Source organism: Anabas testudineus, chromosome 7 (genome assembly GCF_900324465.2).
Source record: "Anabas testudineus chromosome 7, fAnaTes1.2, whole genome shotgun sequence".
Classification (NCBI taxonomy): Eukaryota; Metazoa; Chordata; class Actinopteri; order Anabantiformes; family Anabantidae; genus Anabas; species Anabas testudineus.
The window spans coordinates 20,018,973-20,042,171 of NC_046616.1; the positions used below are offsets into that span (position 1 = coordinate 20,018,973).

General features: G+C 43.0%; 4 protein-coding genes across 5 annotated transcripts; 3 read left to right on the plus strand and 1 right to left on the minus strand.

Moving 5' to 3' along the window:
• The first annotated feature begins 538 nt into the window (after window positions 1-538).
• Window positions 539-3,599, plus strand: fam110a (family with sequence similarity 110 member A). The gene is made up of 2 exons (XM_026367239.1): window positions 539-650; window positions 1,788-3,599. Exon 2 carries the CDS (start codon window positions 1,921-1,923, stop codon window positions 3,196-3,198), a length of 1,278 nt encoding a protein of 425 aa, XP_026223024.1. The 5' UTR covers window positions 539-650; window positions 1,788-1,920; the 3' UTR covers window positions 3,199-3,599.
• A 1,278-nt stretch (window positions 3,600-4,877) lies between these two features.
• Window positions 4,878-12,017, plus strand: zgc:171501 (MFS_MFSD2 domain-containing protein). The gene is made up of 14 exons (XM_026367631.1): window positions 4,878-4,883; window positions 6,091-6,210; window positions 6,308-6,432; window positions 6,542-6,674; window positions 6,920-6,998; window positions 7,109-7,272; window positions 8,101-8,191; window positions 8,472-8,593; window positions 8,689-8,772; window positions 8,888-8,971; window positions 9,064-9,176; window positions 9,537-9,680; window positions 9,756-9,932; window positions 11,234-12,017. Exons 1-14 carry the CDS (start codon window positions 4,878-4,880, stop codon window positions 11,583-11,585), a joined length of 1,794 nt encoding a protein of 597 aa, XP_026223416.1. The 3' UTR covers window positions 11,586-12,017.
• A 583-nt stretch (window positions 12,018-12,600) lies between these two features.
• LOC113166988 (peptidyl-prolyl cis-trans isomerase FKBP1A-like) lies at window positions 12,601-16,470 on the plus strand. The gene is made up of 5 exons (XM_026367277.1): window positions 12,601-12,819; window positions 12,924-12,971; window positions 14,677-14,789; window positions 15,218-15,392; window positions 15,643-16,470. Exons 1-4 carry the CDS (start codon window positions 12,783-12,785, stop codon window positions 15,347-15,349), a joined length of 330 nt encoding a protein of 109 aa, XP_026223062.1. The 5' UTR covers window positions 12,601-12,782; the 3' UTR covers window positions 15,350-15,392; window positions 15,643-16,470.
• A 1,244-nt stretch (window positions 16,471-17,714) lies between these two features.
• LOC113166940 (syntaphilin) lies at window positions 17,715-22,397 on the minus strand. Of its 2 annotated transcripts, XM_026367215.1 has the most exons (5): window positions 22,260-22,397; window positions 20,709-20,837; window positions 20,472-20,603; window positions 19,757-19,906; window positions 17,715-19,623 (listed from the first exon to the last, which is right to left on the minus strand). In XM_026367215.1, exons 2-5 carry the CDS (start codon window positions 20,750-20,752, stop codon window positions 18,369-18,371), a joined length of 1,581 nt encoding a protein of 526 aa, XP_026223000.1. In that variant the 5' UTR covers window positions 20,753-20,837; window positions 22,260-22,397; the 3' UTR covers window positions 17,715-18,368. The 2 variants fall into 2 exon arrangements, with proteins under 2 accessions (XP_026223000.1, XP_026223001.1); XM_026367216.1 differs by lacking the exon at window positions 22,260-22,397 and having other exon boundaries at window positions 20,709-21,223.
• Between the last annotated feature and the right edge of the window lie 802 nt (window positions 22,398-23,199).

The window sequence follows — 23,199 nt, forward strand, 5'->3', positions numbered from 1 at the left end:
GAGGAGTTGATTGATTATGAATCATTTGTTGTACCCCACTCTCTCACTCTCACCCCACTTTATACTTCTACTACAGTGCACTTCAGATGGTAAAATATGTTTGTTTTACCAATTAAGATTTAGCAAACAGTGCAAGCAGAACAGAAACAATGAATCAATTCCAGCTTCTCCATGTGAGGATTTACTATTTTTCCTTTTAATTATTTAGTAAAATGTAACTGCTGTCACACTGGGCTCTGGGTGATTAGAACAGGTATTTTCTACCATATTATGACTCTCTGTAGTTTTTTTAAAATTACCTCTATCTAAACCAACTACTGCAGTAAAATACTTCTTACAAACACTTTACGTCTTACATAAGTAAAGTAAACAATTTCTCCACAATTGGAATGTATGTTAATCATTTATCTGTCTGTCGGCCCTAAAACAACAGCAGGATCATCTGACTGAAGAAAAATCCATTTCCTTGTAGGGGAGTGAACGGACCAATCAGCAAGAAGAGGCGGGCTCAGGAAGAGCACACATGAGCTGTCAAACAGGTTGGTCTTGTGCTGCTAAGTAGTTTTAGCCACATTCACACACACGTTCTCCTCTCTGGAGTGAAACAAGGAACCCAGGAGAGGCTGGGGAACTGATCAGGAAGAGCAGAGGTGAGTTTTTCTGTTCAACTGCCAAAAATATGTCTTAACGTTAGTACGTAGGCCTTGAGTTTACAGCACAGGACATGTGGGGAATTGTACTGTTTACCTGCCACTTTGTGTTTCTGTGTGATTTGTCCTGGACTTCCTGCTTCTCGCCATGTTTGTCATTTACTCCATACAGCTGAGCATGTCGGCTCTTGACTTAGAAACACTAAATTAGAGGCTCTATTTTTGTTTGTCTGAACCACCTCTTCACATTCCTCTTTGGTTTGTAATACACCAGTGCCAACACTATCATGATCATGATCATGTGTCAGTGTGCCGGCTATCTCTGCTGCTAAAGGGAGCTCGTGTCTTTCTGAAAGTAATAATGGAGACACAAAGGGATTTATAGGTCTATCAGCAGGAGTTTGGCCCGGCTCGGTCTGGAATGGCAAATATGTAGAGAATGTGGCTGAGATGCAGACTGTTGAAGCAGTGCATTTCAAACATGCACATGAGTGTGCACAGAAATGCAAAAGGATCTGTATCTTTGTTTATTTACTGGAAGTTCATTATTATGAGTGACCTTTGTCACAGTTAGACGCAGAGAGGAGAGAGTTAACAGATGCTGAGCTTGTTTTTGACTGTATTTAACCTACAGAGAATTGTGGTTCAGAAAGCAGCCTGGCAACTGGCTCATTTATTTAAAGATGAGGGGACATTGTTCCCATAGCAGCTGTTGGTGTGTGTGTGATCTCCTCTGCATTGCCTCCAGACAATAGGTTGTTGACAGATGTCCTGATACACCTCCCCGTCACCCCTCACACACACACACACACGTGTTCCACTCTTTTCACAGGACTTCTGTCAGTTTTATTGTGTGCTTGTCTGCACAGAAATGGATGGCCGCCAGTAATTGGTCAGATCTCTCTGTGTTGACAACCTGTGAACTTGTACCTCTAAGAAGGGTTAAAGAGAGTGATTAGCTGCTGTCAGTCACTCTCTGTAAGCCACGGGAGGCTTTGTGTTAAGTCAGTTGTATCTTGTCTGTGTGAGTGCTTGAAGAGCTCGTCGTGTAAGGTAAATGTTCTTATTGACTGTTCTTTATGAGTTGTCTTTGCCTTCTCCTGTGACTGTGACTGATGTGTCTCTTTTTTTATGCAGGAGGTCTCTTCGTGCAATGCATTGATCATGAGACAATTACACAGAGGCACAAATAAAGGATAAAGTCAATTCTGCACAACAAAGGCTGTTTATTTCAACGGAGAAGGGTACGTACGACTGTTAAGTTTACACTATGCCTGTGGAGACTCTCCAACCTGTGAGGCAACCAGCGAGGACTGCTGTAGCTGTCACACCGTCACGTTTGCGGCCCAGGAGGCCACTGGGGCCAGACATGTATCGGCAGTCACCGACAGCAGAAGGCAGACCAAAGCAGAGTGCCGTGGAGAGGCTGGAGGCGGACAAGGCTAAATATGTCAAGAGTCAGGTGGCTCTCTCTAAGCAGCAGCCAGTCAGGCCTCCTGAAATGTGGAAGCCTGTCCTACACCCCAGCACTCCACTGCGGACCACCAGGAAGACACCAACCCAAACAAAACCAAAGCAGGAGAGTGTCCAGCTGGACTTGGAGCACTTGACTAACCTCATCAGTGGTGTGAATGATGGACCACAGTCCAATGCAGCTATAGGCTCAGAGAACAGTAAAGTTCCCAACTGTGCTTCCCCCGCATGTAGCTCTCCTCGCCCCACACCCGCAGGGCCACAGCAGCAGAAGAAGGAGAGGCCACCGCCACCTCCCCGTCCCGACTGGTCCAGTCCATCTAAGGTGAGACTAAAAGCTTGTGGACCTGCCAGGACAGAGAGCTCAGGCTCTCCTGGGGCTCCTGTTGCTGGGACAGTACGCAGAGTGGACGTCATGCCCCAGGCCAGCCCAGCGAGGACACCCTGTAAACCACCTGCGTTCATCCGGCAGCCCCTTCAGCCCACACCTTTACATTTTCAGTTTCCGCCCCAAACAACTGGTTCACAACTGCGTCTTTTCCAACCCAGAACAACAACAGCTTCCTCTCCTCTGAAACCTGTTGTTGCTCCATCTAAGCCCGACAACACTCCCTCCTCTACAGCTGGAGCCCCTGACTCTGCTCCACCTCTTCCCGGCCTCCCTGTTTTCCCTCCTCCCTCTCCTGCAGTCACCCGTTTGTCTTCTTCCAGCTCCAGGAAACGCCCGTCTCTGACCCGATCTAAATCAGACATGAGTGACCGGTTCTCCAGAGCCGGGACAGAGCTAGAGCGCTTCTTCAACCTGTGTGGTTTGGACCCTGCGGACCTGCAGGAGTTGACTGGATCTAGTTCTGACATTGTGTCTGTTGCCCGTTTTCGCAGCGTGAGCGCTCCAGGGTCTGAGTGTGCGGGCTCTGGTAAAGAAGATGAAGACAATGATGAGGGGGAAGCTGGCAACTGTGCAGACCGTGTTCCCTATGGTGTGTCGGTCATTGAGAGAAATGCGAGAGTGATCAAATGGCTGTACGGCCTCTGTCAGGCCAAGAACTCTGTAGCCAAGAGCACCAATTTATAGGGTGGCGTCACATGGTCTGTAAGCAAGAATTTCAATACGTCCAAATTGCATAAAAACATGAAGTGATGGGAGCCTCTGATGAAAGTGGCGGTAAATTGAAGTATGTGATGTAATGATGTCTGTAATGATCCCCTGTTGTCTGTTCTGATTGGGTTTTGTGTTTTGTTTAGTTTTTTTACTTTCAAACAGAAAACACAATAGAAAATTTGATTTTTTTGCCACTGAGAAAGAGATGTATTTGTGTTTGTTTGTTTGTTTTTTTTACTTTGAAATAGATTTTGTGAGGCTCAGAATGGGGCTAACTTAATTCATCTAGCTGTCTGGTGATATAAGTGATAAGCTGTGGTCAGCAAATGACGTTCTGCTGTACATGGACAACATTAAATTGATAAATACAAGCATCCTGGTTTGGAGCTCTCTGTGATCTGTGTGATGTGAAGAAAAAGTATGTGATCATTTCTGCGTTAATTTGTCATAGAATCTGATCTTATTTTCATCTAAGTCAAAAGTATTAACAAATATAATGTACCTGAAGTAATAACACAAAACAATTCTGGTCTTTCATGTCTTTATTTATGTGAACCCTTTGAATAATGATCTCAAAAAAAGCTGATTGGAGCCAGGTGTTGTAATAAGAAAATTATTTTAGAGGTGTGGACTAGAGCTACTTCAGCTACTTCAAAAAACACTCTGCCTGAACAATGTGCAGGTCTGATCCACAGCTACAGGAAGCACCAGGTCGAGGTTATTGTTGCCAAGGGAGCGTCAGTGTTTTCTTGCCACTGTATTTTAAATGTAACAGTTCACAGGGGTTAAATAGCTGTAAAACGTTTCTCATTTTGGTGTTGATGACCTGTAGGAGAAAGACTGGTGTTTGCATGAAACTGTCAGCGAGAGGTCAAACAGGATCAACAAGTTAGTGATGAGGGAGAGTTTTACTGAAGAGGTCAGCAGTCGATCAGAGCAGTATATCTGACTGGTTACTGATAGAAGTGTGAAGTGTGGCAAAATAAATGGATACTGAGAAAATCTTAACACTTTTCATGTTCAAGTCAAAGTCAGTCTTGTCCTTTAAACAGCTCCTGAAATGATGCATTTATAAACATGTAGTCGAGTGTGTTGCCTCCAGCAGGTGGTGCTGGAATTGAGCTTCCAGCTACATGACTGCAAAATCTAACTACCTATCTGAGGTAATAACAGATAATAGGACAAAATCCAAAACATACACTGTGTCTTAGGTTGCAAAGAGGATTATTAGCAAATTACACTGAATGTCTCATCATCAGAGATGTTTTAGAGGGATGTAACTGATGCTCTGAGATCAAACTCCACATGGACTAAACACAAAGCAGAGCACCAGGCGGAGCATCATCCTTAGGTTCACATCCTGCACACACCTACAGCACAGCAGCCAAAGCCAATGAAAACGCTGAAGCAAACACAGTAATGAATGCTAAGAGTAGCTTGGTCGTTCAATATTCACTACTACTTGTCAGAGGAGCTTCACTTCAGCCTTCCGCTTCAAAAAGATAAATATATATTTTCTAAAACTAACAAAGGTCATTGGCATCCCCTGTCCCCTGTCAGAGTTATTTCTAAAGGGACATGCTGCTTCACTAACTGGTCTAGTTCTCCCAGGTTTGATAAAGGCTGTCTAGACACTGTGGTAGAGACTGATGATGGAGGTCAGCTTGTATCAGCTCAGATGTTTCCCTTGGCTTTTTTCCACTGTCCCAACTTCTCCTTGACCTTGGGGTCAATTGTCCTAACATCTAGGGAGTTAGCCTTTAACCTCTGAATAATATTGGCAGCTGCAGCCACAGGAAACATCGAACTGCTTGGAAGTGGTCTTGAAGCCTTTACCATCATCATCTTGGCAAACACTCATTTCTTTACCTCTCATTTTCAGTGTGGTGCACACGATGCCAAACAGCACATTAAGGACGTGTCTCGATGTTTGTATTCTTCTGGGGCATGAAAGTGTGTGTGTGTGTGTCTGTGTGTGTTTGAGTCTTTGTGTTTTAATGCTTTAATACTTTAACACACATCTTAACTGTGTAGATTAAATCATACCTTTATAAGGCATATTTGAAAAGATTGAACACAATTCAAGCTCTTTTCAAAGCTTTTGCTTCATTCCCCTGCAAAACAAAGGCATGCAGCTACACAGGACAAAAGAGCTTTTAATGTCAGCGCTTTTAAGGAAGAACTGAGTTTTGTTGTATTGAGGAGAAGAGGGATTAACAGTGGGTACGTTACCTCTCTCTCTCAAATCCAAGAGAGTTGTTCAACAAGATTCCAGGATCAGACGACTGCGTGTGCATGGAAAGCACTCCTGTTGTCTACAACAGCCAGTGGAGGACGTCTTCAAAGAATGAGTTGTTTTAAGGATTTTACAACTCTAATACAGTCATTCAAGAACAAGCTTTCAAAGCAGACTGCAGACAGAACCTGCAATGAAGGGGAACATCAGAGGGTACGTTTTTAAAATGAGAAAACGTTTCTTTTCTTTGTCTATATTTCCATTCATACGCAAAAACACAAGCTCTGTGTAGATTTAGTGGAAATACTATTAACCTTTTGATAGATTGCCACAAACAAAAGCGCATGAGGTCATAGAGTTTTATTTACATCGCCTACTGTATGACTGGAGACTGGAGAAGCAGACGTCTTTTCACTTTATTTTCTTGAAACCAAGAAATAACATTGACCATTATGATTTGAAAGCTGAACTCTAAACGCTCTGCAGTTCACGCTTTCTATGTGAGAGCTAAAGAGAACTGTGAGCAGAGCCAGGTCCAGCTCAGTGGGTGCACTGATGGTGCAGTGATCACCATTAACAACAAACATTTCCTCTTCTGTCCTGTTCACTCTATTTTCTGATTCTCTCAGGGGTCAAGGGGAATTCCTTTGGCTGGGAAGATTTGTTACGCTGTGGGTGTGGTCCCACATCAAATTACCACCGTAGCTCTGGCTGTTTCGCTGCAGATTTTTCTTCTGGATGTTGTGCAGGTAATCGGTGCATGGCATAAAGAAATGACCACGGATGATGACTTTCAATAGCTGTACTGATCTGAATTTCAAAATAAGATATCCAACTATTCCACAGATGGAGGCATCCTATGTTTCCATGATTTTATTTGTGAGTCACGCTTGGGATGCTGTGACTGACCCTCTGGTTGGATATCTGGTGAGCCGCAGTAAATGGACACCCATCGGCAAACTGACTCCATGGTTGGTTGGTGGAGCCATGTTTAACACACTCTTCACCTTAAATTACTGTAAGCCGTGATTCATCCTGTGGGGCTGCGTTCAATAGAGACAATCATTGTTTCTTTCACAGGCTGGTTCTTTCCACTCCATTTGGCGTCCTGTCTTATCTGCTGCTGTGGTTTGTGCCACAAGGCTCGATGTCTCAGCCTCTCAGTGCGCTGTGGTTCCTCACAGCAGCCTGTGTGTTCAAGCTCCTCATGAGTGTAAGTCAGCGTTAACTATTGGAGGCCCACATTTTTGAAATCGAGCATCTTGTGCTTTTGCCCCCACTACCGTTTTTTTCCCCCTCAACCTTGTCATATCACCATGGTGATTAAGTTTCATAATATTTTAGTGGCAATGTCACTGCTGCCATTTTGCTCCAAGCTGCGTCACCATGGCTACTGAATTTCACACCACTCATTTGCTGTCGACTGGCATCATGTTTTTCTGTGTCATGTATTAACAGTGCTACAACGTCCCCTACCTGTCACTCAACATGTTTCTGGGGGGAGATCAGAGAGACAGAGACTCTGCCACAGCATACAGTAAGACCAACACCATTCACTCACATCCCGGGTCAGACCAAGCTACATGTTGTCTGGGATTTCCCTCGGCTTCATCCGATCTTAGTCCCTGTGTCTGTGTCTCTGCCAAGGAATGACCCTGAATATGTTGGCGATGCTGTTGGCTTCAGCTGTTCAGGGTCAAGTTGTAGCTGTGTTCAACACAGAGAAGCAGCAGGCCTGTCAACTGCTGGGCTGGGCCCACGAAACAACTCAAAGTACATCTTCACCACAAACTGCATTGCTACAGGAAACGGTAGGCACTGGTCTAATAATGTAAAAAAAAAAAAAAACAGCTCATATTTCTTTAGCAGCCACAGCGCACTGCTTTAGTATTGTACTCTCAGTCCCAGAGATATCTGGTTACCCTGTAATTTATTGTTCTTTGCTTGGCATTGTTATTGTGTGTATGTGTGTGTGTGTGTGTGTGTGTGTGTGTGTGTGTGTGCACCACTGCACCGGGCTTTCAAACATCAGATTAGATTAAACATGTCATTCACAGTTAATTTAAACTGTAAGTAAGTAAATATATCAGACAACATTAATAAGAAATCTTTACATTTGTAAGAGTAAAGAGAAATATCCCATTAAATTTGAGCAGAGGACACAAGATCACTACAAAGAGAGTTCAAATTACAATAAAGAGAAGCAGGACTACAGTACAGTGAGATCCAAATCACCACAAAGAGACACAACAACCTCAAAGTGGAGACTAGTGGCGCAACATGACTACAAATCACATGGTGTTTTTGTCTCCCTTTTATTCTGGTGGGGGACCGTTTACATGTCTCTGGCTGTCGCAGAGATTGTATCTCACACTTTTTTGTAAGGATCAAACCAACAAGCTATTACATGTTAATCGCTGACTTTTACAGGAGCTGGTGAAGCTGAAAGGATCATCGCCATGATGAGTGTTGATAATGATACTATAAAACAATAGTGGAACAATTTAACAGAGCGATCCCAAACAAATATTACTATAAAGCGTGACCTGTTTACCTGCATATGTATGTGTCTAGACGTGTGTCTGTGAGAGAAATGCTTCATTTATCTATAAAGGTTTCATTTGTGTTTTTGCCCCCAGCAAAGAGCCTTTCTAACCTCAGCTCTGGTCATGGGGGCCTTGTTTTTCCTCTCTAGCCTGGTTCTCTTCCTCGGAGTGAAAGAGCAGCAGGGTGAGTCGGGGTAGCGGACAATTGTCAATATTCAGATACTTTTACTTGTCATTGTTTAGTTGCTTGGAACAGATGAATCATTAAGATATTTTCCAGTTCAACAATACCATTTACTCGTGGCAGTCAGACAATCTGACTCATCTGAAATAGAGGAAATTTGGTTTGGCATGAAAAGTAAGATGAATGTCTTTAATAAATAGTCTATACAAACTCTACCCTTCAAAAAAAGGCCATTTTAAGAATTCATTGTGTTAATTGTGTGTTTTGGCTTCATTTTTAGCACCTCTATCCTCTGACAACAACATACAACCCTCTTATCTGACCTCACTGAAGTTGCTAATGGGCCACGTTCCTTACCAGAGGCTGGTGCTTGGCTTTATGTTTAGTGGTCTTGGATTTCAGGTAGAGTTTTGTTTAAACATGATTATCCCAGTCAAGTATGCATCCTAGATCCTAACTTTTTTTGTACCTATCCTTCTCTGTCTGTGTGATCTCAGATGTCCTTGGGTAATTTTGCCCTTTTTTGCAGTCATGCAGCTGGGCTTGGAGCCCACTTCCAGCATCTCCTACTGGTTTTACTGGTAAGATGCAGCTAACCATGACTTTCCGACAGCCTTGTGATGATTTCACAAAAGGCATGACTAAATGACATGAAACGTATGTATTTCAAATGAAACAGTCTCAATGTTTCCACAGACCTCTGCCTCAATTGCAGTTCCTCTGTGGCAAATAGTTCTTCTCAGAATTGGAAAAAAAGCCACAGTTTTCATTGGATTTTCGGTAATCAAAGAAATTGTCTGACTGTTGTAAGAGTACTTTTCCGTACCTTTAAGCTCCTTCCTACACGTGTGACCTCTTTATGTCTCTCTCAGCTCTACATCCCTGCTGTGATCATAGTTGCCTGTGTTCCCAGTAACCTGCCAGTCTTCATAACTATGTGCATTTTGATGGGTTTCAGTGTGGCGACCTTATTCCTGCTACCCTGGTGAGTAAGTCACCAACTAGGACACAGCGTTCTCAGCGCTTTCTAAGGCTCCTGTCAGATCTTATCAGTATCCAACCTGAATGCAGTGTGCATGACTCATTCACTTCCCCACTACTGTACCTCCACCTGACTGATAAATATTCCAGCAACAAACTGTTTTGTTGACTGGCCACTTCTCCTCTTTTAAATTCACATGTGGTTTTGACATATGACATCATCTGCTGCAGCCTCTTCATCAACTATGAAGAGACACAAACAATATGCAAAATGTTTGTGGTTGAAAAGAAAAAAATCCTTTTCATAGCCTTTTTATGTCTCTGCTCAGACATGACTTGTCTCAGAGTCTGTCCACTGCTACAGGTCTATGCTTCCAGATGTGGTGGATGACTTTGCTGTAAGACACCCCTCCTGCAAGAACCTGGAGCCTGTGTTCTTCTCTTGTTACTCCTTCTGTAGTAAGCTTGCAGCCGGCCTGTCTGTTGGAATCTCGACCATGACATTACAGTGAGTCAGTCTTCCATCCACTCTTTGTGAGTACATCTGTTGGTCTGTCACTTTAGATTTTCTTCTTCTTTGCAGGTTTCAGGGCTATAAACCGGGTGCGTGTAACCATGGTGACGGAGTAGTGATGGCTCTGATTGTGCTGTTCTCACCAGTTTCCATCACACTTCTGCTGATAGGGATGATTTTTTTTCGCTCTTACCCAATTAATGAAAGGCAAAGTTTGCAGCTCCCGGGACAAAAGACAACAGTCCAGTAAGTGTCTTTTTGGGCAAATTATTCTTTCGAGTGAAGCCACTAATGGTTCCTGACATATTATGTACACACATTTCCCTCAGGAATTGGTAGAAACCAAACACAGAGCTGAAAGAGAGTGGATATATGGCTTACATTTGTTGGGTAGACATAAGCAGGCCTCCAATTAGATAGTGTTGCATTACAACTGCTATATTTGTACACAAGCAACCGTCTGCTGACTAGTTTTCCACAACCACTTGATGTCACTGTTGTGTTTACTTGTTTCTATTCCTACCACATGCCCAAAATGTTATTGTGGGTTTACTCACTCACTTATCATCAGCGCTTCTCCTTTCCGCTACAGCTCTGAACCAGTAAGATAGGTTTATCACCCTTAAAGTTATCAAGGTAACATGTTATACCATAATGCTTAGTACACAAAATACAGTTTAAAGTGTTTAGGAGATATACAGTGCATCCAGTAAGTATTCACAGTGCTTAACTTTCAAAAATAGACAATGGGAAAGACGTTTGTTTGCATCCTTAAGCCTTAACTTCTTCTATTATGAATGATGGAGGCCACTGTGCTCATTGGGACCTACAGACAATTCCTTGTACTTCATGTCTTGGTTTGTACTCTGACATGCACTCTCAACTGTGGGACCTTATACAGAAAGGTATGTCTTTCAAATCATGTTCAATGAACGGAATTTTCCACAGGTGGACTCCAGTTGTCAAATCATCACAAGGATGATCAGTGCGAACAGGATACACCAGAGTTCAGTTTTGAGTGTCATGGCAAAGGCAGGGAATATTTATGTACATGTGATTATTTATTTGTAACAAATTTGCCAAGATTTCAAACAAACTTCTTTCACTTTGTCATCATGGGATATTTTATGTCTTAGTCTTTATGCTAAGCTAACCAGAATGACCTCACTCTTGAGTACAGTAAGTGGTCAAATGCTAGATAGGTCTCAATCTTATTCGATCACTAGTAGTCAGAAACCTTTCTATGTCTGTTTATTGCACCACTTACAGTTGTAAGAAGGAAAGAGCAATCAGAATGTAATTTCTGCCTTTAAGAAGATTTGCCATGCTATATATGGTTTCTTGACATCAAGAGGTTGTTATCAATATGTAGGAGACTCCCCAGAGATGTGGGATGTCCACTTAAGCATATTAAAATTCTTATTTATCTTAAAAGTCACTGCCTTACTGTATATATGCTACGTTAGTGCAATTTAAAACAAACAAATTTAACTGATTATATGTTATATTATACACATTTTAATAATTATTCTTGTTCCTTTTCGTAGCCCAGAAGCAGAAACAACAGAAGCAGATGCAAAAGAAAATGCAGAGCAGTCCCAGCCTGTGACATCAAATTTACATTATAAAACAAAGAGCAGCACAGTACACAAGGCAAATAAATACTCCAAATACTCAGAGAAGGTACATGCCCCTTTAAATGAATCTGAGAACCTTTCTGGAGAATACAGCCAACCTGAATTCATCTTCCAGTCCACTGTAAATCCTCAGTGGCACAAGCAGAGACTGAGCCTTCACCAGCACACAGGAGAGGCTCCACCAGGCACAACGTTAGCTGTCAATGATGTTGGGTCTTTCTCCTGCAGGTCAAATGTGAAATCCAAAGTGTCATGGGTATAGCAGGACACCACCACAAGTGTTTAAGAGTTCGGGCACATGTATGTGAACGATGGGAAATATGCTGATTCCGAGGCACAAGTAACTTTCACTAATATCGCCTATTTTAACATCAACCAACGTGTATATTTTACATGGTTTAGTAACACACATACTACCTGATAAAAAATATTATGTTAACACGTCTTAAAGTCTTGAGTAGAGAAACGCAGCCTGTGGTCCTTGTGCTAAAGCGGATCACCTGTTGGATGTGGTCTTAGAATTGATCTTCTCCGACAGTTTGGACCTCTGTGATCACTTTTGATCTTCATGTTTTGAGCTTGCTGTTTTTCTTGCATGTTGACGAGGTTATGTTTATGGTCACCGTGTTACACTGCCCTCGTACATTTACTGTGATTAAATGTCTGTGTCTATATGCTGACTTAAATAAATCACTTTAGCCAGTCGTTCATTGTTACATTCTGACTGCCCCTCCTGGAACATGAACACAGCTTCAGACCAGACACATGTAAGCATTTTCTATGCTAAACCAGATGATCTTTGTAGAATGAGCAACAATTAGAGTATGTACCTTTTTTATTTTCAGGATAAAGGATTAAAAAAAGTGCAGCACTGTCAGTTTTGATGTGGACACCTGCCTTCCAGGTGGGGGTACTACAATGTCTCTAAACATTTATTCACAAATAGCAGAAATCAATACTTACAACTAATTGGCACCTAATAATTGGCACCTAAACATCTGTAACACAGTCATCACAAATGAAAAGAAGCCAGACAAGGTGAGGAACAGGAGTTAAACACCCAGGCTTGGAACAATGTCCCAGGTTGTAGGAAGTGAACCCACTTCTTAGATGCTTTAAGCAAAACACAGCGAGTCCCCTGCAGAAGTCAACATGTCTTCCAGCACCTTGACACCATCAGTCAGATGTTGGTCTGAAGAGCTTCTCGGAGATGTATGACCGCCCCTGGTGACACCTCATGTGCGTTTTTTTTTTTTTTTGTTTTTTTTTGCATTGAAACCATCTTTTTCCTCCATGATCGTGTTTCCCTTCGTCTCCGCTGAAGTCCCGCTGCGTGCTGCTGCTTGCGGGAGGTGCCGCTCATCCCCGCACTTTTGCGCCAAACCCGCTCGCCGACAGGCCGCCCCTCCTGCTTCCGCTCGCATTGTTGGGTGGTCGAGAGGACGCAGAGGAGCAGAAAATGGGAGTAGAAATTGAAACCATAACTCCGGGAGACGGTGAGAATAGTCGCCGGTGCTTGTGAGCGCTACGCTCCGTGACATTGTGCGGGTGTTGGTTAATTATTATACTCTCTCTGTGTGTTTCTTTCTCCGTCTTTCAGGACGGACATTTCCGAAGAAGGGGCAGCGCGTCGTGGTGCACTATGTCGGTGAGTGAGGAGGCTGCAGCGGGGCAGCGGCTCCAGAAAGCGGCTCACACATTTAGTTCCCATTCAGGCTTTAACTTTGACTGAACAGGCCCCGTTGACGCTGCTCGTTAGTTGTGTGTGAGCCTGTTGATGGTGAAGCAGGAGACAAAACACATATTAGAAACATGTAGCCGGAGCTAACTAACAGCGGTCGCTTGTGTTTATAGGTAGCGCTGCAGCTAACGTCCAGTGTGCTGTGAAAACAGGTTGTCAGCTCGGCCAGCGCCGGCTGAACCGGACTTTTAGTCGCTGAGTTGTATCATTAACTCCACAATTTAAGAAAGACGAGGCTATTTGTGGAGCTAACGGTACCATAGCTGCTGTCAGCCACCGACCGGAAGCTCTCCCGGACTCAGGATGCTAGTCGGCTAACGCTAGTGCTCAGCTGCTCGGTGCAGACAGTGATGAAGCGTAACGTAGTTCATGTTACTCACGTACTGTTCGTAGAGGGACTGCACATTAGCTACCTGAGTGTTTTCACTTTACCTTACAGTGTGCTCCCCCTGCACTTGAATTAAAATGTTACATCAAAAACGCACTGTATAAGCTTAGAAAATACAAAACAACACCCCTTACAATGAGGCAGTGAGCACTGAGGGGCCCTGGCTCTACAGCTGTTCTCAGTCCACACTAGGTGAAGTTTGGTTCTTGATGATTCACTTACTTTTGATGTCAACATTGTCTACATTTCCTTGTTATGACACTAGACCATGAAAAATGCAATTGGTGCATGTGCAAAACAGGAATTTGTGTATCAAAATTAGTTTACTAGTCTTTCTCTAGTAAGCTGATTTCTTAAGTGTCACGTAAATGGGAAACCTGGTTACTGTAATCGGGGTAGGAGATTAGAGAAACATGATTTCTCCCAGAGAACTCAGATTACTGTGCTATGGAAACATGTACCCAGGTTTCTACTTGGCTTTTTACAAGAGCGCATGTGCTTAACAAAGGCTGCTGACACCCACCACACTACTACTATCAGATTTGAAGTGTATCTAGATATATCTAGAGATCATTACACAGAGCGATGATCTTTTGTAAATAGGAGCCCTGCCTGTCTGTTGCTGTGTGTGTGTGTGTGTGTCTCACAGCACTGTCAGCCACCTCCCCCAACAAACATATAAAAAAAGAGACTGGGTAGCTGTCTCCTCTGTCTCTTCCAAAATCAGGCAAGGGCAGAGGAGAAATCAGATTACTCTTTTGCAGCATGTATCCTCCGATTACCCGAGAAACCTGGTTACTTGAGTGCATGTGAAAGCACTGCAGGTCACTCAGAAAAAATCGAGTGACGCCCAGAAGCACAGGTCATAGATTCAAGCTGTATAGTGAGAGAAGATGCTGCTTCCAGACTTGTTTTCTTTTTTTAATTTTGTGTGTTTGTGTTTTGGAGCAGAATGACGGCGCAGCAAGCGAATATACAACAGAGCTTCTTATTACTTTGTAAAAGGGCTGAATAAAAAAAAAAAAACACAGTGGAAAGTGACTTAGACTTATTCTAGCCACTTTGTGTTAGTTTCAGTTTTAGTTGGACTGGGCCTGTTGATGCATTTTTTTGAACAGCTATCCTCAGTCCTGGATATAGGAAAGTGGAACAACTCAGGGTATTTATGTTGTGATACAATTAGGATAGGATCTAACTATCTTCCTGTATCTTAATTCTGATCAGGCACGCTGGCAGATGGAAAGGTGTTTGACTCTTCGCGGACCCGGGGTAAACCATTCAAATTCAAGATTGGACACCAGGAGGTTATTCGTGGTTGGGAAGAAGGAGTAGCTCAGGTGAGGAGGCGCCTTTTGCATTGACAGTCAGCACTCTGTATAGTTTACTAGTCCATTCATAACTGTTGTCATCTAATACAAGAGTACTGTAATAAATCCTCTTTTATGAAAGTGATAATGTCCAGTTTTAGTTGAAACCACAATCATTTGAAAGATGTAATTTGTGCTGTTGTTGAACTGTTCTGTTACTTAACTTAGACTTGAGAAGCATCTTTTTACTTTTATTTGTATGAACACATTAACAGTGTGTGTTAACACTGTGTGTTACTATTTCACGAGAACAGTGTCGGGGACGCTGAAATTAATGTGATGTGAAGATGTCTGTTTGGGATGGGTGAAATATAAAGTTGTTGTTTTTTCATTATTGCATGGCATTGTAGAGACAAAACAAATAAGCTGAAACTGTAACCTGTCCAACTCCCTCACAGATGAGTGTAGGTCAGCGGGCAAAGCTGATTTGCTCACCAGACTATGCCTATGGCAGCAAAGGGCACCCAGGGATCATCCCACCAAACGCCACTCTGACCTTCGATGTGGAGCTGCTTGGTCTGGAAGCCTGAAACTTGTGCACTCTCTTTGTTGAATTCCACTCAGATTTTCAGGGTGAGATATTTTAATCATTTGAACAATGAACCTGATTGTGTGCTCTATGTACAGTGTAGTTCTAGAGTAAGGACATAAGTCGTTATTTTACCCAACAGTAAAGCCTTTTTAGCACATGCATACATTTAATCGTGACTGGGCATTTGCTAATTAGCCACTGATGTTTATTGTGGAAATAAAGAGTTTAGTCTTCATATCCTATATTTCTCTCTTAATCACAGCACTAAGACGATTCTTCTTTTCATGGCAGGTTGACTCCTATCTCGGGAACATGGAGGGAAAGTGTCAACAGATGATTCCTGCTCTTGATTCCTGCATAGGACCTTTGTCTATAGCTTCACTAGTTCACCCTCGTTTCCATTTAGATACAAATAATGTTCCACTTGCTTTAAAGCTGTGTCCTTCATATTATACTTCTGATTTCATACAGTAATAAGTCATAGGCCATCCCATCCCATGTATTTTGTAATGTTCTGTTGTGTGTATTTTTTATGGTGGTTTTTTTTTTTCTTGACTTAAAATTCTTTGCCATCAGGACCAGGTTTTAGATCATAAGTACTGAATCAATCTCATTCCTGTGGCTCTGTGGCCTTTTACACTAAAATTGTATTGATTGCGGGTAATGAGTTATCTTGGAAAAATAAGAATAAATTGTTGTTTGACATGATGCTATTTCTATGAATTACCTTTGTGGTACTTGTTACTGGGAGAAAAGATGGAATACATTATAACCAGGGATTCATGAATAAAGCACATTATTGCCATGAGCAGCCTACAGGTCTCTGCAGATGTAGAATCTTTCTTTGTCTACGCTGCAGCAACAGCTCTTAATTGTAAGTGAAACATTTGGAGAAACGATTTTTTCTTCTTTTTTTTTTTTAAGTCAAACGAATGTGGGGAGAATATTTGGTATCTGTGAAACGGTTTCTGAATTTGCATGATAAGCTCCCCTACAAAGTCTTGTAGGCATATGTTGGGGTTTGCGAATATCTTCATTTGAAGGAGTTGTGTGTAACAAGCTGTGGATGTTGTAAAAGGTCTGTTCCTTACTCTGAACACATTAAAAGAGTAATTTTAACATTAACTGTTTCTTTTTTCCTTTTCTTGGATAACAAATAATTGAAATAACAAGTAGAAGGAGAAGTGATATGACAAGCAATTAAAAATCTAGACGCACATGAAGTCAATACAATTGCTCTGATAGTCCTAAAATGTTGACACATTAAATAATGTGATGCAACCTCAAACTGAATCATTGCTTAATAACTAAAACCATGTCGGAGGCATCTCTAGAAATGAAAGCACTCTCCTTTTTGCAATGGTATCGCTTGTAGTTTCAGTTTAAGCATTTCAGCCAACACAGAACCATTTATAGGACAGTAAACTGTGATACATACTGAACACCCTTATTATAAAATGCAATTAAGTGGTATAACAGCAACCTACACTAGAGTAAAAATGAGACGTTTGCTACATTCATATATGCAGGATAAAGCATGATATATCTCTAAAATCCCACTATATTTTATGCCTCTACGTGGATACAAATCACTCGCACCATGAGCACTGATGCATCCCCACTAACACCTCTAGTCTTAACAGTCTGTGTGGTCACAGAACTAGTTTCCACTTGTTTTCGCTCCATCTGACTAAGTTGGTGCTCAGAGAACTCTGAGCTCATTTCTGGATGCTACAGCAGACTGTGCAAAGTGACAAAGGTTTCCTGAACTACTCCTGAGCCCGTGTGCCTTTATTCATCATGGCAGCCTGATGGCTTCTCATGCAATGTCGCCTGAGGGCTCGAAGATCACACACCTTCAGTACGGTTTCTGCTCTCTGCCTTTACACAGAGGTTTTCTAAATATTTTAATATTATGTACTACAGAACGTGAGAGACCTACATTCTTTGTTGTTTTGCATTGAGTAATATACTTTATATATTTGGCTTGAAGTGACCCATAAGCCATCTTTGTTAGGGAAGACTGAGCCTTTGATAGAGGCTCATTTTCTACTCAGTTAACCTGCTAATTGTAATCATCCAGATTGCCTCCTTTTTTTGAATGTGTTGCATGCATCAAATTTTAAATTTGCTTATATTTACAGAAAATGAGATTGGTCCGTGAAAAGCATGAACATCTTTTCTCTGCATCTTTGTCAGATTAATAAAGATTCAAATGAACTGAAAATCCACATTTTAGAAAAGGTCTAAACTGTTCATGAAGCAAGGTTTTGTCTGTCACTTTAATAGATGCTCACAGGATACGTTTATGAATTATCAACTAATCAATGAAGTGAACAAAACTGTTAATTCAAGTCCTTTATTATTCAGCTGTGTGGATCACAATTAAAAGTTTATCTCTTAAAACCTTCATGAAAATATGCAGAGACACAACAAGACTGTGGCCTTTCAGGACTGGAGCAGTTGATGTCAGGTACATATTAATGCTCAGCTCACACATCTGCCTCAAGTCTTTATTTTTCAATCCCAACTCCAACAAAAGCTGTGTTGCTGAAAAGCTCCAAGCACAGCACCTTGATTTTCTTTCGAAACAATCTAGGATTTGTGTAAATGTAACTCAGTCATGACTCGAGTCTTGTTTTCTTTCATTCTTTCATAAAATAAACATTTTTATAAAATCTTTATCCAGGAGATGGGTCGTGTAAATCTAGGGAGGGGCTTTTTGATTCAAGCAAAAGAGCCTAACTAAACAATGGCTTACATGCACATTGCAATAAAGAGAAACACTTAAACTGCCGGCAGTAGCAGTAGATCTAATTACGGATTTAATAATGTACAACTAGTTCATTTACCTTCAAAGCAAGGCATGACCAGAAATCACAAGGTTCATCATGTAAAATCTAAACATCTAGAAGAGATATCCCACACATGGCAGATGACTTAAGTGGAATAAAGGAAAGTCAGCACGGTTGTGTCTGTGCCTACAGAGGTTGGGAGTTGTGTTCTTTTTTTGTCTCTCAAATCGCTGTTGTTCCGTTCATGCTGGTGGGCCTGCGTCCGCTGCCTGCTCCCTGGCGGCGCAGTGAGTGGAGGGCCACAGCACAGCAGCCTCTCAGCAGGGACCCAATATGATACACAGGCAAGACCTCCTGTGGTGCCCCTCGACACAGCCATGCCACAGTTGGGACAACCGGCATTGTCAAAGCCAAAAGGTCTACGAGGAAGTACCTGCTCCAGTGGCAGAGCTGCGGGGAACGCCCGCCTTCACTGGCTCCTTCGGTTTCCTCCTCGTTGTTCTCTTCTGTGTCTACTACCACTAGAGCTTCCTGCCTCAGTGGAAGGGGAGCTATAGGGAGGGGCTGGCAGGTGTAGGGCTCAGCTGGCATCTTTGGTACCTCCTCTGATTTCTCGGGGGTTAGTGGTTCTATACTGTATGAATTCTCAGGAAGGGACACCAGAGGTAAAGACGATGGAAACGCATGTGGCTCTAACGGGGTGCTGTCTGCTGCTAAGGAAATCACACTTAACTCTTCAGCAGCGCTCTCCTCACACAGCCAGGTCATGGTGGGGCTGCAGGCTTGAGAGCGGACTTCTGGCTTCTTCTTTTCCCCAGGAGAAGGAATGGGGATAGGATCAGTGACAGGGACAGCAGGGGACGCCGCTGTCACAGGAGCCTCCTCCTGAGGCAAGTGCAGGAACAAGTGATGATGGGGGAGGTAGGTGTGTCCACTGCACCTGCAGCTGCTACTGAGACTGTGGCAGGAATGTGAGACTGGCAACACAGTCCCCCCGCTGCACAGCCTTTCGTAGGTGGAAGAGCGTGGCACAGCTGGGGGGCCCCGGAGGTGGCCCTTTGGCGGCAGCTGCTCTGATAGGAGGGCTGCCTCCAATAGCAGATGTGTTTGTCCCCCTGGGCGAGATACCCCGCTCGCCTCAGGAGCTTTTGAGCTGCGCTCCAGCTGCAGAGCCTCGTTGCTCAGTTGGTGGTAGGTGGCGCTGCGGCTCAAAGTGCTGGCTGGGGAACAGCCACAGGAGCGCGACCTCCCCACTGGCCGAGCTCCCTGCAATCCTGAGTATGGCTTGTGGTCGTTGGGGTCTTGTTCACGGAAACCAAGGTTGGACCTCACTGACTCTACCACCCCCTGGAGGTGCTGGATCTCCTTGCGGGCCTCTTTTAGGGCTAACTGTGCCTCCACACGGTGGCATTCCTCTTCTATCCAGTCCTCTTGCATCCTGTACAACTGGTTCCTCAACTCATCTATTTCACAGTCCCTATAAAGTAATAAAGAATATGGACAATTGCACAAATATGGTAGTTTAGTCCACAGGATATCTAATGTAACTCAGAACAAATGATGGTGTAACCACCAACAAGACACTAGAGCTGATGTATGAAGAGGTTTACCTGTGTTGCAGTCTTTCCACATTCTCCCTCAGCCTGGCTCGCAGATGTCGTATGCACACCTCCTTCTGCTGAAGGGGTGTAAGGTACTGCTCTGGAGTCGGGGGCCTGATCCCATGGTTGTCACTGCAGGCTGTGTGCTTTACCTGACGCCTGAATCAACACACACACTCAACACTATGAAGTGACTATTGTATGTTTCTTGTTTGCAAGTCACAGAGCTCAGTTACAACACATAAAACCACCGTGGATTTTACCTTTCTGTGCTCAGGAGTGTGTTTTTCTCAAAATCCATTCAGGAGTGATTTGCACAAAGTCTGTCTTCACACAAGAAGCAAATTAAACTAAATGGCCTCGGAGGCAGTCAACAACGTCACAGCATATAATGTTGCTAATCCAGTAGCCCTGCATTAAACCTTTAGTATAGCTCAAAGCAACTTGTTTGTGTTGGCTTTGGTGTTTGTGGTTTTGATTAATTTCATTGCATCTTACTGAAGCGTGTTTCTAATATTGTCCATCTCCATTTAAATAAATAGGAGCAGACAAGAAGAGAAGCTGAGAGGCACTGGAGTCTCAGCTGGTGACCTCGCTGGAAGAGGTCACCAGTCCATCGCAGGGTTTATACCCACAGTTCAGTCCGTTACACTCACAGCCTCCAGCTTACAGGCTGTAAATGTCACCTTCCTTTTACCACAGAATTTTATCATCAGTATCGTACCTGGGTGTGCTAGGATATGTCCGGGCTGTGGGGCTCCCCTCTGTTGGCCTAGCCCGACCAGGGTAGGTGTGGGTACTGGATGTATCGCTGTGGGAATATCGCCCACTTCCCCCACTGGTGCCAACAGAACGCCTTGTAGGGAGAGATAAGATTATACTTATTTTTAATATGGTACGTCGTCACGATAGCTCATTGAACACAACATGTGAACAAAATATCTATAAGACGCAGCAGTACCTGCGCTGACCTGAGGACGGCTTTCGACTGGGTGTGAGAGACATTGATGTACAACAGACCTCTGACCTCTCCGCTGCCGTCACTACAGAAGGATGCTGGACGCCTTCACAGCTGGACTGTAGCTACAGACTACAGAAGCAGGAAGGCAGGTGAGAACAACCTGAAACTAAATATATTACAAAGCAACTGACGACTCTCATAAAGGAACACAGGAGGCACAACACAACCCAGTGAATAACAGCAAATGAATAATGTTTCCTCCAAAGTGGAGCATACTGCATGTGGTCATTATGTGCTTCTTTACTGGAAGTCAGAGACAATACTCTGACTGTAACCCTAATTAAAAACAGTCTAGTCCAGCAGCAAATAAAGCCTCCTTTCTCTGCTGACGCATGGGGAACACAGTGAGTTCACAGTGCGTGCAGCTGCCTTTCTGTGAGCTGCAGAGCTTCAAATAAACTGCTGTCAAAAGGCTAAATACAAATTGGCCATTTGGTGGGGGTTTGTTTTTTTCTTTCTTTCCAGCACCATTAGTTCCATTTTGTCAGTTTAACACAGCCAAGAACCTAAATGCAAGAAAATGACAGAGAAACTAAGAATGTGACTCTAGTTTTGGTCCAAATCACAGTACTGACCTATAAAACATCCAGTTTTAATTCTGCACTGTAAAAACCATCTCACTGACAGGTGCCGTGACCTCAGTGACCTCAGTGACACAGCTACAAAAGTGCCTCAAAGTAGAAGAACCTGGACATTTAAACATTTTAGGAGTTTCTCTTGTAATCAGCTTGTTCTGTCATCACCTCCAGTCCAAGAGGAGCTCCGTCCTAAGCACAAAAATAAAAGGTGAGGACAAAATGTTCGCATCATCCAGGCCTGAAATATCAGCACACACACACACACACACACACACACACACACACACACCTGCGGCTGGATAAATCTCTGTAGTGGCTGCAGACACAACAGCAACGATACCGAACAGAAGATTACACATCAAAAAACGTGTCCTATATTTCAATTCTAGGACAACGAGACGAGAAATCTCACCTCCCTCCCCCATGTCTGTGCAACAAGTGGCGAGTACGGTGCTGGTGAGAAAGACGCAATCATCTTACGTAAGAGGCAGATACAGAGCTGTGACTGTGGAGGCGAGAGTCCAACTACTTGCACATGAGATGATCAGCTGATCAGGTTTTCCAGGATGAATATCACATCCTGTCCTTCGCTAATCGTTCTGGTATTAAATCGCAGGCTTGGCCACATCTGTTGCCTACAATAAAGCGGTGTTAGATAAGCAGGCGGGTCTTGTCACAGCAGCCAACATTAAAGTGTCCTCCTTAGTTTGTGTAAAAGCTCAGCTCTCTACATAGGTGTCCGATGGAGGACGGCTAACACCCCAGCTGCTACTTCACGTAAGAGAAAACGCAGCCCGATCACTTCTGATAGAAGCTGCTGATCATCAGCCACAGTCCCGGAGATGTCCTACATACAGTTACTCACAGATTCAAAACAGTCGTCACACACACACACAGCAACATGACACACTACCGTTTCGGCTGGTGGAAGTTGTGCATCGTACAAACGTCTCGGCTCCTGCCACACTTGACGCTGTCTGAACAGTCCCCGGTGGCCTGAGCAAGAGAAGATGCTGCTGCTGATGCTGATGAGAGTCCATCCTGCAGCCGTGGAGCCCGGAGATGAAATGAGGCGACTGCGTCTGCTGCATCGGTGCTTCTTAAAGTGACAGGAGGAGATAATGATGCTGCTTTGGACCGGACCTGGCCGCTCGTTTGTTTTCATAGCTGGGATCAACTGTGGTTTGGTGAGTGCAGTCATTGTGATCGATGTCCAGCTGGACTGTTCACAAAGTCATTCACTGACAAATACAAGTCACAGCCAGAGAAAAGATTGTTCCTACTTTTAGAAACACATCCAAAACAAATCAATTGTTGCATTTAGTTTAATATCATTCCCCATAAGAAAAAGAAAACAGAAGATATTTACAATTTCAGATTGACCTCAACTCTAAACTCTGCAGACTTTTTACAGAAGAAATGGGAGTGTCACTCAATTGTCTGTATCCTATAATGATATGATATGTTCTATCATATTTAAATCTAGATAAAGCAGAGGAACACTTTAATACCATTTATACACAGGTTCTCCAAATATAACCACAAGAAGCCAATTCAAACTTAGTCGTCTTTCAAGCTATTCGTATATATATATATATATATATATATATATATATATATATATATATATATATATAAAAAACCCATTAGAATGAAAAGCTTGATATGAATCGAGGGTCATGTCCCAAACATCAGTGAAACTAAATTTCTCTGTAGAAGAATAAAATATTTATGTTTTGTAAATATTCAGTGTTTTAGTGCTTCTTATAAAGAATAACTATTTTACTCCACTGAACGGAGAACATTAAATAGATACTTTTTAAAATGAACAACTAATTGCTGTTAGCCAACAA